Raw genomic sequence first — 17532 nt, 5'->3', positions numbered from 1 at the left:
CTAAGCACCACATCTAACCTTGCCTTTTCAACTCAGCCTTCTGTGAAGGGGCTACCCCACCTTAAATCCAGTCATCTCTGAAAAGCATTACCATGACATGCAGCGAGGTACAGAACAAGACCTATGGAAGTAGCGCGAGGGTTTATTGCTTGGTGTTGCACACTGTTGGTTACTCTACCTGTGTGAGTTCTGATCTAACAGGGGCATTTCACAATATGAAATACAGCAGAAGGCACAAAATGAACCAAAGTATTTGAAGTGATATGGTGACACGTTCACACTTAGCCAAAAAGGCAGAGCTTGCCGAAAGAAAAAAAAAAAAAAAAAAAAAAAAAAAAAAAAGACTAATAAGCAACAAATTAAGCAAGAAATAACTACCATTGTCATCTTAAAAAAGGGGGGAACAATACATTTTACAAGAAAGGCAAAACAAAGAAGCTCCACATCTTTTCACCCAGGCAGGTGACTAGCTATAGGCATCGTGGAAATAGAGGACAAGTGAAGGGGTGCAGCATGCACCATACTGAAGTAATCTCCTTCCTTATCATCTCTCTACAGTACTGTACTTCCTTGCTGTGAGAGGAGAAAAAAAAAAAAAAAGTTGCAGTACATTTCCCTGCGGTAAGCAGAAGGCAGTTCCAGCAGCTTGCAGAATCATTTCAGGGGTATGAAGAGTAAAAGCTTAGTATAGCTTAGTATGAGAATGGGTATTTCCTTTCTTCAAATCAATTTCTCCTTTCTACTCCATTAGAAAGGCCTACTGGAGAGAAAAAAAAAAAAAAAAAAAAAAAAAAAAGGCTCGCTGCCAAACAATTACAACTGCAAGAACATGATTCATTTAGTTACTGCTATCCTGAACAGCTGCATAGATTATTTCCAAACTTCTCAAAACTTTACAGTGGCACTATGGGAAATGAGCACTGCTCCACTCCCACAAATGATAGTCCCCCTTCCTTCCTTCCCTTCCAATGTTAATTCGTTCATATTTTACCCAGAGGCTTCTTCCCACACCTCACACACCAACTATTCAGCATTACTCAAGCATTATGCAAGAGAAGTGGAATAAGCAAAGAATCCTGTTTTAGCTTCCACTTTTTTTTGCTGTTGATAACATTAAATTCAGAAGAATTATGATTTGACAGACGATTGTTCGTGATACTCTCAATTTTTAACTGATCTTGATGCAATACAAGTAGTACTTCTCTTAGCTAGTTCTTCCTTCGTCAGAAAGGAAACCATTTAAATACTGAAATTTATCTAACACTTAACTCTGGCTGCTCCTCTGTGTCTTACCAGACTTCTCTCAAACCACGGCATTTAACTGAATGCATTTATGAACAAAAAACCACAGAGCGTTTTTTAAAGTAACAGACAAAAATAAGTTGTTATTTACAGGTAATATATAATACTACCATAATAGGCTTTTACACGCTGTAACTGCGGTCAATTTTTGCATTGTTAAAAGTTTTCCTTAAACAGAAGTTGATCAGAACGATCAGTTTGTCCATACACGTGTATGTTATGAGAAATACAATAGCTTTTCACATTCTAAAAATTACCGACGTAATTTACATTACTTCTTCCAAATACCAAGTGAAGATTTAAAAATGGTGCAAAATGGGAGACAGAAGGACAAGTAGCTATGCATGTTTAAGTACAATCGATTTGGAACATAATTAGTGTTTCAAGCTATATACCAGTGAGAAAAATGCTTAAATATTTGGCATGATCCCCTCACCACCCATCCCTGGAAGGTTAAAGCAAGATAGCCTTTCAAAGTAGCGGTGATTATTGCTAATTATATCTTTGGAAAAGCAGAGTTTTTAACAAAAAATATTTTTAATGCAGTTGAAATCCAGACATTTATCTCAGGGAGGAAAAAAGGTAGAACACGTGATCAGTAATGTTATCAATTCAATACAGTTAATTTGTTCTATCCTTGCTTTGAGTAATCCCCCATGCCTCAGATAATCCAGTTGAGTGAATTAGGTACTCCAGCAAATGCAAAAACGACAATCCAGTTTTACATGCCCAGCTCTTCATTCTACAGAAATCCTCGAAGCATCTCAGTGTTAACTTAAATTAAACCTTCATTTAAGTGCTGACAGGTTAAGTTAACAAATTTCAAACTGATAAAACAGGGAAAACATTCACCTTTTTTAAACCAGGATATACAAAAGACGATTTGCATAGTTACAATTCAAGCACAAAGTCACTGTAAATAGGTACAAAGGCATTTATAAATTTACTAAATTTGCTGCTTTTTGTGCCAGCCTAATCTTAGATACATATGAATGTAAACCTGAAGGGACTGAGGAGAACAGTCAGTGTTTTTGCTTAAAAAAATACGTAAATGTAGAGAACATTATTTAAAGTTTTTAAAAATATTTTCTGCAGCAGGAATAAACAGTTCAGACCCCAAAGAAAGCCATCCAAAATGCCCAAATTCCTCCTATACAGCAGAGAAAGTTTGTTCATAGGTTTTAAACCTACATACAAAACGAGGCACAGGTTACACTATTTTGGAATGTGTTCATAACTCTAACATTTCAGTTCATCCCAAGACTTCCAAAACACTGTTGGCTTCTAACTTCCTAGGAAAACATATCTTCAGAAGGTGGTGCATAAGAAAATCCAACAAACGCATCATCTGCCTCTAGGACACTGGCATTAACAATGTTGTAATCAGAAGAAATGCAAACTGAGTACGGGACCATTTCTTCCGTAAACACGGCATCAAAATTCCCAATATCGTCTGGGCCAACCTAGAAAACAGGAAGATCAATCAGTTGTCACATTAATACTGTGTTTTTAAAAGCTATGCATCTCCTGTAGATTTCAAATTTAACTCCTGAGACCATCTACTCTGCGTAATTCCTTCCTATGTAAACACAGAAAGCTTAAAGCAGCACAATACAGCATCCCTGACAGTTATTAAAAGCTTGCTTGTTTCTTTTAGGCTGCTGGCATTCAGGCCAGAAGTGATACACATTTATGATGTGATAAACCTGAGAAATACTAAGGAATACCTCTTAAGTGACTGTTAGGGAGCTGCAAAAACTTAAAAAATAATATTTTAAAGGCAGAATTTTGGCAGCTATGAACTGAAACAGCACCTACCACATTAGGATTAAACGGCGGCGGAATCTTCTTCTGAAGAAGGTCAGTCCAGCTGAGAGATTCAAAGAATGGGTGCTTTTGAATTTCAAGCTGCAGTAGGGAACAGAGATAACAGGCGTTTCAGAAATCCAACCTGTGCATTGTAGTAAATACTACTTCAGATTGCATGCACAAACAAAACCTAAGGAAGTCAACTCCTTCATTCGGTTTATTTTGCAATTAAAGCTGTAGTTAGCAAAAAGAGCAATTCAAATTTGTTAGCCTGCCTCTAAGAACTGGTTTCTGCATTTAAGCCTTAAAATCAACCACCTTAAAAACAAACCACAGAGCAGGAATGTTTCCTGTTACTATTTCTGTTCCTCCTTGCAAGATGTTAGTTTTTATAAAGATCACTGTCTGAGAAGCAGCAGCTTAACCAACTCTCCAATATGCTTAGTAGTTATGAAGCAGTAAACAGCTGTGCTAAACACTACCACCCTTTCATCATATTGCCACCACGAAAAAGTACTGTCATGACCCAAATGCTCTATTACAAGGCCAACACATGACCGAACATTAAATGAACACAACTGGTGTCTCAAAAGAAGAAATAAAAAGGAGAAGAGAGAGAGAGAGAGATTCGTAACAGAGCATTTTCTGCTCTGCCACTGTTAAACCTGTGTGGTGCACACAAATTTGTTCATGCCCCTTTAAATGCAGAAGGGCTTGATAAATTAGGACATTACATACAAAGTCTTCCCTTGCTCCGAGTCTGCTTTGCCGATCTTTCTCCAAAAGTTCTTCCAGAATAGACCAGGCTGTGAGACTGATTCCTGGACGCAGAACCAGGGGCTTATGAAGAATGTTCTCATACATCTCAGCAACATCACGGCAGTAAAAAGGAGGCTAGAAAACAAGTGTTAGATACGATTTCGAAGCCACATTCAGCATTTTGTTTTATGTGTATGCATCAATAAACACTGCTATAAGAAATAGGAACTGGAAGCAGTGAAGGAAGAAATCCACCTCTTCTTACTAGCTTTATTTTTTTTTTAATTAAAAAATTATTTTAATTTAGTTTTTTTAAAGCTAGCTTTTTACTAGCTAGCTTTATTTCAATCATCCCCAGTGCCAAGTCTCCACACTTGACAACTTCCCCCTGCCACCTCCTCTTTTCATAACATGTCCTCACCCTCACAAGTAGCTACAGATGCCCTCCAGATTCAAAGCTCCCACTGAGCCTGCCTGAAAAAAACAAGTGGAAAACCAGATCTGTTTCCCTACTTAAGGTCCAGATGCAGATAACTCTAAAGAAACCTAACAGAACACATCGCTATTAGAGTGATCACATATGTCTAGAAGCACAGTAAGATTTTTTCTTTTAATATTGCATTAAACAGCAAAAGAGCTAGAAGAACTCCTGGAAGACCTAAGTTAAAATACATATTTTAATTTATTGGGTATTATCACTATCGATACAGTTTACTCTGACGTTCCCTCAGTCATGGCTACCTGTCTTCAGAACTGATGTCTAGGACTTCACTGGAAAGCAAAAGTTTAAACACCCAGAGGCAATGCAAAATCCAAAAGAGAAAAACAGATGCGACGTTAAGGCAAACTGTTCATCCACTGAAGTGGAGTACTTCAACACTCTGCAAATGGCAGCATCTTTGACACTCTGGTGTACTTCAGGTGAGATACAAAGGGAGAAAAAGGGAAGCAATCCCTGCCCCACACGCATTAAGTACGTACCAGCCCGTACAGCATTTCATAAAGAACTGCACCGAGGCACCACCAGTCTACCGTGTTGTCATAGGGCTGCTTTTTAATAACTTCTGGTGCAAGATACTAAAATTAAAAGGAAAAATAGAGCATTAGGATGGCAATAAAAAAAAAAACTAAGTTTGAGGCACGTAACAATAAACATCTTCAGGAAAAGTTGCTCACAGCAATTTTAAGACTGACATTTATCTTATCCTTCAAGGCAAATACTTCATCACCGTCTGCTCATTTAGCAAGTAGGACAGCTGTTTTCCCAACTGGAACAATGCTTTCCAAACACTATTGTTTTGCCAAATTACGTTCCCACCTCCATTACGAAACTCGTTAAACATTTCAAGTAGGCTGCCGTGATGTACGAGAGGCGACGTCCTCCCAGCGTACCTCTCTGTCAGCAGGCTGGCCACCAGCCAAGCCTGTGCTGCCATTCCAAGCCTGAGTGCTCCCCATCCAGGACGTAAGCACGAAAGGTGAAGTTCATTCTGCTTCAAGCTGATCACTGAGAAACAGTATGCCTTACTCTAAGTTTCACCATAAACTTTAGTGAGAGCATAAGTTGTGATTTGTTAAATTATCTAAATTGGAAGTTCCTGTAAAACAGCTGACATTTGATTTATTGCAAACATCTGGTATCAAACAATGACAATGCTAACTGGTTTCCATCTGCCTTGCAAGAAATCTGCTCAGCATCTCAGAACTCACTAACGCTACAGTACAAGCACAGCACTTCACAGTACAAGACCATTTCTTGGTGGATATGTAATATAAAATCAGTACAGCTGGATCATCATCAGCTCAGTTTTCAACATATCACACACGTAGTTTCTAATCCTTTCCCTCAAGGCAAGAGGTTGCTCACTTCTATCATTCCAGTATCCAAATTCTGAAAGTTAATGTATGAAATGTATGGTAGCCTCTCTTTGTAAATCGACAAGGCACAGATACCACTGCAATGACATGAGCTGAAAGTAATAGTTTGTTTTTATATGTATTTCTCAAACCTTTTGTATGCATGAGTGCCCTGTACCTCATTCGTCTACAGATGGCCCTGCAAAAGCAGGGAAAGCAGTTGAGTATTTTGAACTCAACTACTTGTTTTAACCTTTCAGACTCATTTGAACTTTATAGGTGCTGGAAGTCAAACAACTCAGTGTGTAGAAACAGAGAATATCGTTACCCTTTTAGCAGGATTATGAAATATTTGAATCTGTATCTTGGATTAGAAAGAGTAATACACAACGGTTACATTTAGTCTTTACATTTTTAAGAACAGATATTAAGCAACTGCATTAGCATCCTCTTATGCTGCAACTCTTGCAAGTCCAAGGTAAGCATGAAAACTAGGTTTCTGAACACTAGACAAAAGTCCCACAGATTTTCCTCAAACAAATTTAACGTCAGTGTTCTGTATATTGTACACTCCTCACCCATCCTTCTCTGCCAAAGGCCTTTTCCATAATTTAAATTATGTTCCAAGTAAAAAAAAAAAAAGCCACTACTCTTGGCATCTCAGTCAATCCCTAGTACATGTTTAACACTTCCAGATTTCTGTTTTCCAGTCTGTCTCTTTTTACTAAGAAAAATAAAGTTAAATAAGCTGTCATCAAGTTCAAAGTTGCAGTCGCATACAAAAGTTGCTCAAGTCTCACAAGATACTCAGTGCCTCTAACCCTACTAAAAATGAGTGGCAGGATATGGTAAATAAATTCATACTGGCAAATCTGTCGCAGCTGTTACAAAAACCAACTGTCCTGTGTCTAGCCAGTGGTTAGGAGACATAGGAAGAAACAGAGTATGTGAAAAGGGTTGGGAAGAGGGAGGACAGAAGAGATGATTTATGAGGATGTGGGCAGTAAGTAGGAGATACTGTATATTAGCAAACAGGACAAAGAACAGATCTGCAGTAAAGTCTCCTTTGGTCTGGTTGCATGGAAGAGCTTGTAAACAGAATGCAAGTCTCCAGCAATACAAAACTGAGTATCTGATCTTCTGTTTACACAAATAATTGTCAACAAACATTAGTTATTGGTCAAAAGACACGGAAGTCATCAACATACTTCTGGTGTCCCACAGAAAGTTGCAGTAGTTTCAGAACTCGCAATCCCTTCTTTACAAAGTCCAAAGTCTGTCAACACAACGTGACCCTGTTTAAGAAAAGAGTAATATTTTTAAAAAAATAGAACATGCTCGACATGCATATGCATAAAATGTCCATTTTCTGAGAAGGATAGAAAATCAAAAATCCTGTTGCATACTTACTAGTGAATCTAGGAGAATGTTTTCTGGCTTTAAATCCCTATTAAAAAAAAAAATCCTTGTATTAATTCAAAGCAGAAGTCACTAACACAAAAGCTTCAAAGGCATGGGCTTTTATTCTTCAGTTGAAAGAAGCTTTAAGTTTTTTGAAAACATTATGTTCAAATTTCTCCCAAGATGACTTCATACAGCACTTTTTATTACTCAGTAATTTGTCCCACTTGAACTTCTGCAGTACAAGAATACAGCTCAGAAACTTACCTGTACACTATATTTATGGAGTGTAAGTAGCCCAGTGCACTGGCGATTTCAGCAGCATAAAATCTGGCTCTGTGCTCAGGAAAGGAACGTTCTCTTTGTAAGTGAAAGAACAGCTGTAAATTCGCAAAACAGCAAATAAGAACAAAACACACAAAATCGGGTTAGTAAGGTGCGATTTTAACAGTGGAGAGTCATTTTACTTATCTGTCTACACTTTTAAGAATGGAAAATGAAATAAAATTGGCTTTGCTGCATTACAACGTTCCTTTACCCACTTTTTTTTCTGGTCTTTTACACTTCTGAAACACACAGGTAACTCAGCTACAAGGATATCCCCTTAAAACCAAGAATAGTCAAAAAAAATGGGAAAAAACACTAAGCTGTGAACAGAGGCTGGCAAGATTCAACCATGCAAGACAAACCTCCTAACAGGATATAGCCAGGTGTCAATCAAGTCATCTTCCATTTCCGAGTATCCTTGTATTCGAAGTTTTATACAAAGCGTTTATTTAATTGTATTCTGAGAACGCTTGGGGAGATGTATATTCCAGGCTGATTCTCTGATGTTCTCAACTACAGAACTTTGGCTGTAAATAGTTTGAGCAGATGCAGAAGTCCAGCCAAAGATTAAATCATATACATATGAAATTGTGCTACAGTCAACTTTTATTTTATTTTATTATTTTTTAAGAGAACAGAATTTTTCTGTTTTCTACCTGCAAAAAGCCACCAAAAAACTTCCAAGTGCTTCATTGAACTTTGAAGGCTGTTTTTAAATTGTACTTCAGTTTGCCTGGAAGAATGCCAAGCTAAGCTGTGGCCAAAAATTCAGAGTAGAGCAAACCAGGAGTTTGTTAACGCTGTCTGAATTAGATGACAGTACATTAGGCTAGAGGAAGGTTCATCAAAGTCCAGACTCTGACACTCAAAGGGGTTTGGAGCCCAGGTCTGGGGGCACCATGAATACTGGCAGTGGGCCTTATGAGTATCTACTAAACCTATACCACAATTTGTACTTCATAATGATTTATTCTACATACTTTACTCTTTTCTACGTATAGACAGCTGCATGGACATAACAGGTAGCCCCGAGCTATCCTGAATTAAACTACTTAAACTCTACCTTCTTCTCATGTTCTCTGTCAGCTACCAGAGTTTATCTTCTACAACAGCATCCTGTCTCCTCCTCCTTTATTCTGCTTTAAGGCTCTGTAAGGCCTTTTGAAAAGGTGTGTATTTTACAGCAATAAGTTACCAAATGGAAAACACAGCAGGACAGCTCCCCTTTACAGCATACATGTTGGATAACTACTTTCACACGATCACTTTTCACTACACTTGGTGATCTTCAGTCGCAACTCCGTCTGCAATACCCCGATTTTCCATAAAAATTTTCCTCAGGAAGAAACAGAAGTGACATTTCATACCCTGCTCAAGTTTATTAGCTATTCAACCAGTAGTTTCTTGAGCACTCCTACAAATTCTTTGTCTTTAGCCAGAGACATGTTGCTTTTCAAACTGGTCCAGAACATCTTAATTAAATATTTACAGCCTTCTTCCATTTCTTTCACACGTTTCCCTCCAAGTTACTTGATGAGTCCTCATACTCAATAGCATCACTTCAGGGAAAACAATCCTGAGAATAAGGCTATTTGGCAATAAATAATTAGCCAATGCAAAGCCACAGAATAATCCCAAGATTCCTATAAACATAGCAGCAAACTCAATTGCCTGTTTCTTTCCTTCCACTTTTGAAGTGCCAGCATCTCAGCTAATTCAGATGAAAGAGAAAAAGACAGTTTTACATGCTGAAAAGTGTCAACATATGATTAATTCATAACAGAGATAAATTTAGGTAACTGTAAAAGAGACAGTATTTTTATCTGACAACCATGAATTAATTCTGGATTGAAGCTGTTGATAAGAACAGGGTCTGTATAGCCACAGAAGTCTGCGGGAACAGCATTGCTTTAGATAAAGAACCAAGATGTTCAAAACTTGGGATAATACCTATCACAGCCCACTGTAGAGGATCATTTCATTGTGCTAATTCTAGGTGAGAGGAATGAAGAGGCTCAAATCCAAGTAGAATCACCACATACCTCTCCTCCATTAATGAAATCCAGAACAAAGTAAAGCTTTTCCGTAGTTTGGAATGAGTAATGTAATCCCACTAGAAATGGATGTTTCACATTTTTCAGAAGCACGTTACGTTCAGCCATAATATGTTTTTGCTGTAGAGAGGTAAAGGATCAGTAAGTAAACAGGAACAATTTTGTAATTAAGGGGAAGAGAAAGGGGTGAGGGAGAGAGCATATTTTCTTCACCTCTTTCCTGTTAAGAACAATTTTTTTCTGCAGCACTTTGACAGCGTAATATTTCCCATCCAGTTTTCTTTTGGCAAGAAGAACCTGTGAAGTTCAAAACAAACGAAGAAACGCGGTTGCTGTATTTCACATCCGATTAATATTTTCTTAATTTCAGCATAACTGGAAAGCATTAAAGCTATGTGTTCTCAATAGCATCTCTGCTTTTCATGTAGTCAGTCACCAACAGAGTGAACGGAGTTTAGAGTAGATAGCACCAGAACAGTGATACAGTTTAGCATAATCTGTCTATATAGCGGTATCATGAAAGACTGAATTACAGCATTTATTTTCCAGGAGCCGCTGTCTCTCTAGAGACGAATTTCAGCTGGTTTTGTACGTTTTAAAGTTAATTCTGTGGAAAAACAACACTTTGAAAAATAACTTGTTCAAGATTTCAAGAGAGTTTCTCTGTTGCACCTCTTTGGAGAATACTAATATTAAAGTCACTTCTCAAAGTGCTGCTCCATAGCACTAGGTGCTTGACATAGCAGCCCACACCAACAAAGGCAAGCACAGGATTTGTACTCCAGCTGCTGCACGAGCACAGGGGTACCTCCCTTCCCCCCTGGGGAAAAGAGAGGATCCCAACTGCTCTTAACAAGAGAGGAAAACACTAATTTGTTACTCCCAACAAGTGACCAAGGCAGACAACTACCACCACACCAGTAATAAATAGCAGCACTACTATGAAGTGGCAGCAACAGGAATCCAATACAAGGATTTATATACCATCCTAGGATGATACAGCTTCCAAAGCCTCCGGCAAAGTCTCCAGCCAGCAGTCACTATGCAAGACACCAGCTGGAACCCCTGCACCAGGTAAGACACAGGAATTAGAAAACTCACCTTGCCAAAGCTTCCTTTCCCAATGACTTTCAGGAAATCAAAGTCTGTTGGTTTAGCGCTGAAAGATATTTAGAAAGGACAGAGGTCATTGGCCATAGCCTCTAGTTTATTTTTTAAAATAAATAAATAATTAAATCTTCATTTCCCCATGACTTTTCCTGGAGCTCGCCTCCTATTTCTCAACAGCCAACTGGACTCTAGAGCTTACATGAGGGAAGGAATGACCACGTTTGTCATCTATTCTCTTTCTTCAGCCCATCCTTACCTCCATGCATTGCTCCCCCCATTTTAAATTAAAGCGAGAGGAGGGAAGCTGTTACACCTTCCTCTTCTGAGCATGTATTTGTATAAATTCCGTCTGTTTTTCCACTTCCCACATCACCACTCCTTTCAGTTATTTCCAATAATTCCCTCATTTTTTCCTAAGTACAATTCAGAAGTATTTTTGTCAGCAAAATAATTATCCATCTCTTCAGCTACTGAAACAACAGTAATGTCCCAATACAGCTCTTCATTTACTGTCCCTCAAGGGAAGTAATCTTAAAATTTCATTTCTTGCTGCAGTCTACTAAGCATTTTCCCTGTTAGCCCAGGACAAATCTGAGGAGAAAAAAACAACAACAACAAAAAAAAGACAAAAAGCTCTGTGCTTTGATGACAAAAGCACAAATTTGTAGGTATCTGAGAACAGAAACTCTGCAGAAGACACCAGAGAAGCAATTTGTGACTGCAGTCTGTATTATCAACAAGGTAAGTTACTCCTTTGTCATGTACTAGAAGGAACTTGTTTTCAGAAACTGGTCACATTCTTAACAGTTTTGGGACCACTCCCAAAGGAAGAGAGGGGTTTTTTTGGCTATATCATCCTTAAGTAAAAGGACAGCAGTGTAGTCCCACTGGGCACGAACCTACAGATAACAGCAGACTAACAAAACCTGAAGGTGAAAAGGAAAAAAAAATTAAAGGGTTTATTTAGCACAGGATTAAATGTCTTGCTTCCTTCCAAGCACTGAAAATAAAAAATAAAGCCATACGTCCAAAGAACTCTTCATACTATTAACAATTATGTTCAGTCTAATTTTTCAGTTTTTAGTTAATTGAAACCTACTGAGGATTTCCAGATGGTCCCAAGTTGATATTCGGTGAGGTAGAATTTAACTGTTGAGACAAAAAAAGAGGTTTATTTTATTTTTCACTTTACTTATACTTCAACCAGTAGTAATTACAAAATACTTCACTGATTTGCTCCACCTATACCCCTACACTTGTTAGAATAGCTTTTCACAGATATCTAACATCTAAACTGGGAGCACTGTAAGTTGCAATATCTGGCCGTCACCACATTGTCACAAAAAATATTTCCACACACATCATATTGCAGGATAAAGATAATACAGTAGTCATGTGCAGATAGAAAGAACAAGATTAAGAATGAAAATTTAAGACTGTCTCAACAAATGATGTGTTCCTCATGGAGAATTTGGCTCCCTCCCTATTCACTCTAGGAATACACTTTCTACCTTTTGTCCTAAATTCTCCAAGACCTTACCAATAAAATTATTTTTAATCCCCACTGCTTATGCAAGAGTCTAATTAAAGATGTAGTGCTTTAAAAAAAGTGAACATTCCCCCCACCAAGAAAAAACATTACCAACCTTTCCCACCCTGACATTAAAGGTTAACTAACTAATTCCAGGAACGGTATGAGTCTTACCAGCACACACCCAGCTGGAATTTGGAAATTACACAGACAAGAGGAAGCCACCTTCGTTTAAGTAACTTTCTCCATTTTGTTTTTAAATAAAGAAGCAGCAGCAGTACCAGCACTGTTATTTTGGACTTTATCAGAGGAAGGCAAATTCTAAAGACAAGTTATCTGGAGATAGGCAGACAGGTATCACAAAATCAGCACTCCCTGAGCAGCAACACGAGATGTGACTACTGCACTAGTAAGAACCAACTGCACCATGGCACTAAACTGTTTTTAAAGACCACTATGTACATTTTAAGACTGGGGGGGGGTTGTTATTGTTCCTGGTTGTACAGCTACATCACTTACAGTAACTATGAGAGTGTTAATTTCTATCAAAGAGTACGGCCCAGGCCACTACACATTAGCTCTCCTCCTATTTTGGAATTTGTTGTGGTATAATACATTATGTATTTTCTACAGAAGCTTTCCACATTACTTACAGTATCTTTCAAAAGGGAACAAAACTTGTCTTTTAAATTATAATATTCTGCAGTATTCTGCTGTATGCTCACTGTGCTGTCAAGTACTTCAGAAGGAAAAAAAAAAAAAAAAAAAAAAAAGCAAAGACCGGCATCTTTGGAAGTGAGACTTTCAGAAAACACACTGCACTGTGTGTGATCCACAGCAGATTCAAAAAGGCAATTCTTACATTCTTTAAGAGGGACTGAATAAAAAGAGAAGTACTAAGGTCACATCTATATGCCAAGATGTAAACCAGAGAAAACAAGGTCAATGACGGCACTTCTGCCTTCCTAGAAAGACTTTTTGCAACCAGCGCTGTTTCTGTAGATTGTAAATCAACTTTCAGAGAATCCATCTAAATTGTACTTCTGTAGTGGCTCTTCTGACAAAAGAGGCTTGAGACCTCACAGTGTTCAATATGAACTGAAATTAAATCCATCTTTGCTCCTGAGTGACTTCTAGAAAAGCTGAAATTTCTTTTTCCTCCACGAGAATTGCATTTCTCCCTCTCCTTAAAAACCAAAACAAACAAAACCCCACACAATTAAACATTCAGTCTCCGCTGCTCCTTGCCAGATGCCCTTAGCAAGAATCTTTGAAGAGACTGAAAAGAACTGTGACAACTAAACTGTGACTAAATCTGAGTCTTTCACCCGCAGCAAATGGGGAAGAAGCAAGACAAAGCTAGCAATCATTCTAAATCTTCTCCGCTATTCCTATCTGACAGGAAAATATCCTACAGCCCACAGCAGAACAGTTTTGTTTAAAAGAGTAGAGAGGAGATTTACTGCAAAACCGATTGGTAATTTTCAGTAAGCAATATACTTAAGATTGCTGTTGAGTAGCTGAAGTTTAGAAGACTGCTCTGTGTCTGTTTTATTACCTTCTGATTACTCCTTTCATCTTCATCTTCAGATGGATCCGACTGGTGTTTGGGGTTATCCATCTGAAGAAACGCTCTGACGTCTGGGCTAGAAGCACAATGAGATGCATTAGGACACCAATAACCTGCACCATTTCAGCCCGAATCGTAGAAAAATAGTAATGGCTTCAACGGCAGTCAACCGAGAAGCTACTCATCACAAAGTTTTACACTCCTGGTAATTACAGACTGTATACCACAGATTGTTTTATAGCAACATAATTCAACTGCTGAGCATGTTACATAAGTAAGCTTTTCCACTTGCAAGAATTTGACATGTGAAAGTACACGTATGTGAAGGCTTCATGAGACAAAGTTCTGTAGAAGTACATTAAAAATATTAGAAGAAAAAGTAGTATGCAAAGTGTAAGTGCTAACTAGCCAGCAACCACAAGAAAACCCATTTTCTTCCAAAAAAATGAACAGTTATAAGACTGATTTTAGTTTTCTAAAAGTAATGAAGTAACACAGCGCTGTACAGAATGAAATATCTAGTCTGTATGCCAAAGGGAGATGCATGTCCCAAGAGGTACGCGATAATAGTAATGTTCCTGTCCCCAAATGCTTCTAAGTGGAAGATGGTGGTTTTGTAGTCCCGATGTAAGCTAGCTGGGCACAAACAACAGTGCAATAAATCTTTCAATTTAATTGCAGGACCAAAATGCTATCTTTCAGAAACTGGCAAGAGAGACTGAAAGCTTCCCATAGTTCGTAACAAGATGCAAAAGTGGGGCAAAATTAATTCCTAATTGGGTGTCACTTCCAGCTCGCGTACCACTTGAAGAGATGCCTTGAATCTTTCAGGTTCCTGCAGTTCACTATCATGCACTCCAATTCCAAAATCACAAACAAATCATCCGAGCAGCCAGGGATCAGGTTAGGAAAACTAAAGCTCTGTTAGCATTAAATTTGGCCAGGGACATCAAAGGCAACAGGAAAGTCTTCCATAGGTGTGTCATTGATAGAAGGAAGACCAGGGAAATCGTGGGCCCTTTCTGGGATATGGAGGAGGCTGAGGTACTCAGTGGCTTTTCTGCCTCAGTCTTCACCAGCAATAGCTCCAGTCACACAGTCCAAGTCCCAGAGGGACTGTGAGAATGAAGAACCAGCCACAGTAGGAGAAGATCAGGTTTAAGACCATCTAAGGAACCTGTAGGTGCACAGGTCCATGGGACCTGATGAGAGGCATCCATGGGTCCTGATGGAACTAGTAGATGTAGTCAGTAAGCCACTGTCTGTCATATTTGAGAAGTCGTGGCAGTCCAATGAAGTTCTCACCGACCAGAAGAGGGGAAGCATAACCCCCATGTTTAAAAGGGGAAAAAAGGAAAACCCAGGGGACTACAGGCCAGTCAGTCTCACCGCTGTGCCCAGCAAGACCAAGGAGTAGATCCTCCTGGATAATATGCTAAGGCACCTGGAAAATAAGGAAGCGATTTGTGACATCCAACATGGCTTTACTAAGGGCAGATCATGCCTGACTAATTGGGTGGCCTTCCACAACAGGGTTACAGCACTGGTTGATAGGGGAAGAGCACATGACACCATCTCCAAGAAGCACTGACCAGCAGGGTGAGGGAGGTGATTGTCCCCCTCTGCTCTGCTCCTGTGACCCCACCGCATCCAGCTCTGGGGCACAAGGAGGACATGGACCTACAGGAGTGAGTTCAGAGGAGGGCCAACAGGATGACCAGAGGGCTGGAGCACCTCTCCCATAAGGACAGAGTTCCTACAGCAACCTTCCAGTACCTGAAGGGGTCCTACAAGCAAGCAGGAGAGGGACACTTCATTAGGGAGCGTAGTGATAGAACAAGGAGTAGCGTTTTTAAACTAAAAGAGGGAAGCTAAAACAGGTTGCCCAGAGAAGTTATGGATGCCCCATCTCTGGAAGCGTTCAAGGCCAGGCTGGATGGGGCTTTGGGCAACCTGGTGAAGTGGAACATGTCCCTGCCCTTGGCAGGGGGGCTGGAATTAGATGATCTTTAAAGTACCTTCTAACCCACACCATCCTGTGATTCACTACAAGGCAGCTAGCTTATTCAGGGAGAAGCATCACCCAAATTTCAGAGAAAGTTTTCTGAGAAGCTCCCAGGAGAGCCTCAGATAGGAAACTGCATGACTCACTCAGTACGAAAAACAACAACAAAAATGGAGCTGCCCTTTCATCACCAGCATATACAAAATAGGGTAGCTTTTCTATCAGCAGGAGATACACTTCGCTATTTTCCATCATTTCACCCTTCACACTTTTGTAAAGCATGGATCAGAAGCGAGGACCGAGCTGTTTTTGACATTTCTCCAGCTGCTGTATTTCACATTAGCATTACTGAACCTAAATCATGCCATAAATTACTCGAGGCTCACAGTCTCCATCGCTTACATTCTGTACTCCTAAACCCTGTATGAAATCTATTTCAGTTGCCATTAGCCTTTCAGGTTAAAGTACAGCGACGAGATCGTTCATGCAATTTCACACCATCAGTTCAGCTTAGTTTTTCCCATCTTACATGAACTCCACGTGCTGATCTATTTCAGGGTATGTTTTGTATCCTCACTCCCCAGAAGAGAAAACTCACTGTTTGAAAATTGGAGTAATATTGACTCATCACACAACAACTTAAGTCTCGAACCTCTGTCTATTGTAAAATGAAGAATAAAACGTTAACGTTTTTCACTAGACACACAGTAACAAACCTGACCTTAATTATCTTTCCGCATTAATTATATTGGACAACTGGCTGATTAAGTAGAGCATGTTGCAATACATCTCAAATAGTTACTATAGTAACTTTGTCCACGAGTGAATTCAGAGCAGGAAAAAATAGTTCAGTGAAGGACTGCTGTACAGCCTCAGAGTATTTAACAGTTCTGCAGGATGTAGCAGCCAGAGGCATAACTATCAGTGTTACACCATATCCTCACTGATTTTAGCAGTTGTGGAAGCATTGCAAAGAAGTAATGAATAAAATAAAGATTAACGAACCAATTCCTTAGCCAAGACTGCAGCAGCATCATTAGCTCATGTTGTGTTAATTCAAAGAATCTTAAAATACATTAAAACTGTTCCTAAAATAACCTCACATGTCAAATTAAAAGAAGTAAGAAAATAGTTTAGAAAGGTATGTTCAATATGCATAGTACATTTACTACCAGAAAGTTGGTTTTGCCTGGACTTATACGATGGACTGGGTAAATTTTGCTTATGGATCATCTCTGAAAAATCCATGAAGGGGTCCCCAGCTCTGCCCAAATATGGTTCCTTCTAGTTCTGCAAACACATGAACCCCCACAAAAATTGCAGATACACAATTCTGTACGCAGACAGAAACATGAACAAGCTCAAAAAGTTAAAATCTTTGGAACAAAATGGTAAAATTAATAAACATTAAGATCCTGTCAAAAGCAAGGACATACTTTTATATAAATAATGGTGCCCAGCTACTCCCCCTTCTCTGCACACCTTTTTTAAAAATGTAAAACACTGCTTTCTTTCTTATGCAAAAAAAGATAGTCAAAAAGACAAAGAACAAGAAGATTTTAAAAGAACCAGACTACTCTAACGCAAGATTTAATTTTTCCCAACACGTATTGCAATCCCTTGAAATCCAGAAATTCTGTATTCATTTTTATATCCATCAGATTTGGACACCAGAAAATCTCGTCACACTAATTCCCTTCTAGGGAACTGATACAGATACCAGCTTCTCACTTAAAGAGCTGGTAACTCATTTCCCCACGGAGGTTGCAGGGTATTGTTATCCTCAAGTTCTTCAAGTGTTATGCAA

General features: G+C 39.0%; 1 protein-coding gene across 3 annotated transcripts in view; it reads right to left on the bottom strand.

The window, feature by feature from the left end:
- Positions 1-1820: 1820 nt before the first annotated feature.
- Positions 1821-17532, bottom strand: part of LOC311430879 (serine/threonine-protein kinase Sgk3) — a 54061-nt gene continuing 38349 nt past the window's right edge. For all 3 annotated transcript variants that reach the window (XM_084507809.1, XM_084507810.1, XM_084507808.1), the window contains exons 6-17: positions 13709-13796; positions 11719-11768; positions 10611-10668; positions 9723-9806; positions 9498-9629; positions 7396-7508; positions 7138-7174; positions 6936-7022; positions 4852-4947; positions 3850-4005; positions 3121-3210; positions 1821-2765 (exon numbers count right to left, since the gene is read on the bottom strand). In XM_084507809.1, the coding sequence (XP_084363935.1) occupies positions 2595-2765; positions 3121-3210; positions 3850-4005; positions 4852-4947; positions 6936-7022; positions 7138-7174; positions 7396-7508; positions 9498-9629; positions 9723-9806; positions 10611-10668; positions 11719-11768; positions 13709-13796 (1162 nt within the window). In that variant the 3' untranslated portion in view covers positions 1821-2594. The remainder of the gene's footprint in view (positions 2766-3120; positions 3211-3849; positions 4006-4851; positions 4948-6935; positions 7023-7137; positions 7175-7395; positions 7509-9497; positions 9630-9722; positions 9807-10610; positions 10669-11718; positions 11769-13708; positions 13797-17532) is intronic.

Source organism: Aythya ferina (genome assembly GCF_964211825.1).
Source record: "Aythya ferina genome assembly, chromosome: 2".
Classification (NCBI taxonomy): domain Eukaryota; kingdom Metazoa; phylum Chordata; class Aves; order Anseriformes; family Anatidae; genus Aythya; species Aythya ferina.
The sequence above is the reverse complement of the archived record's forward strand: the minus strand, read 5'-3'. Positions and strand labels throughout refer to the sequence as shown.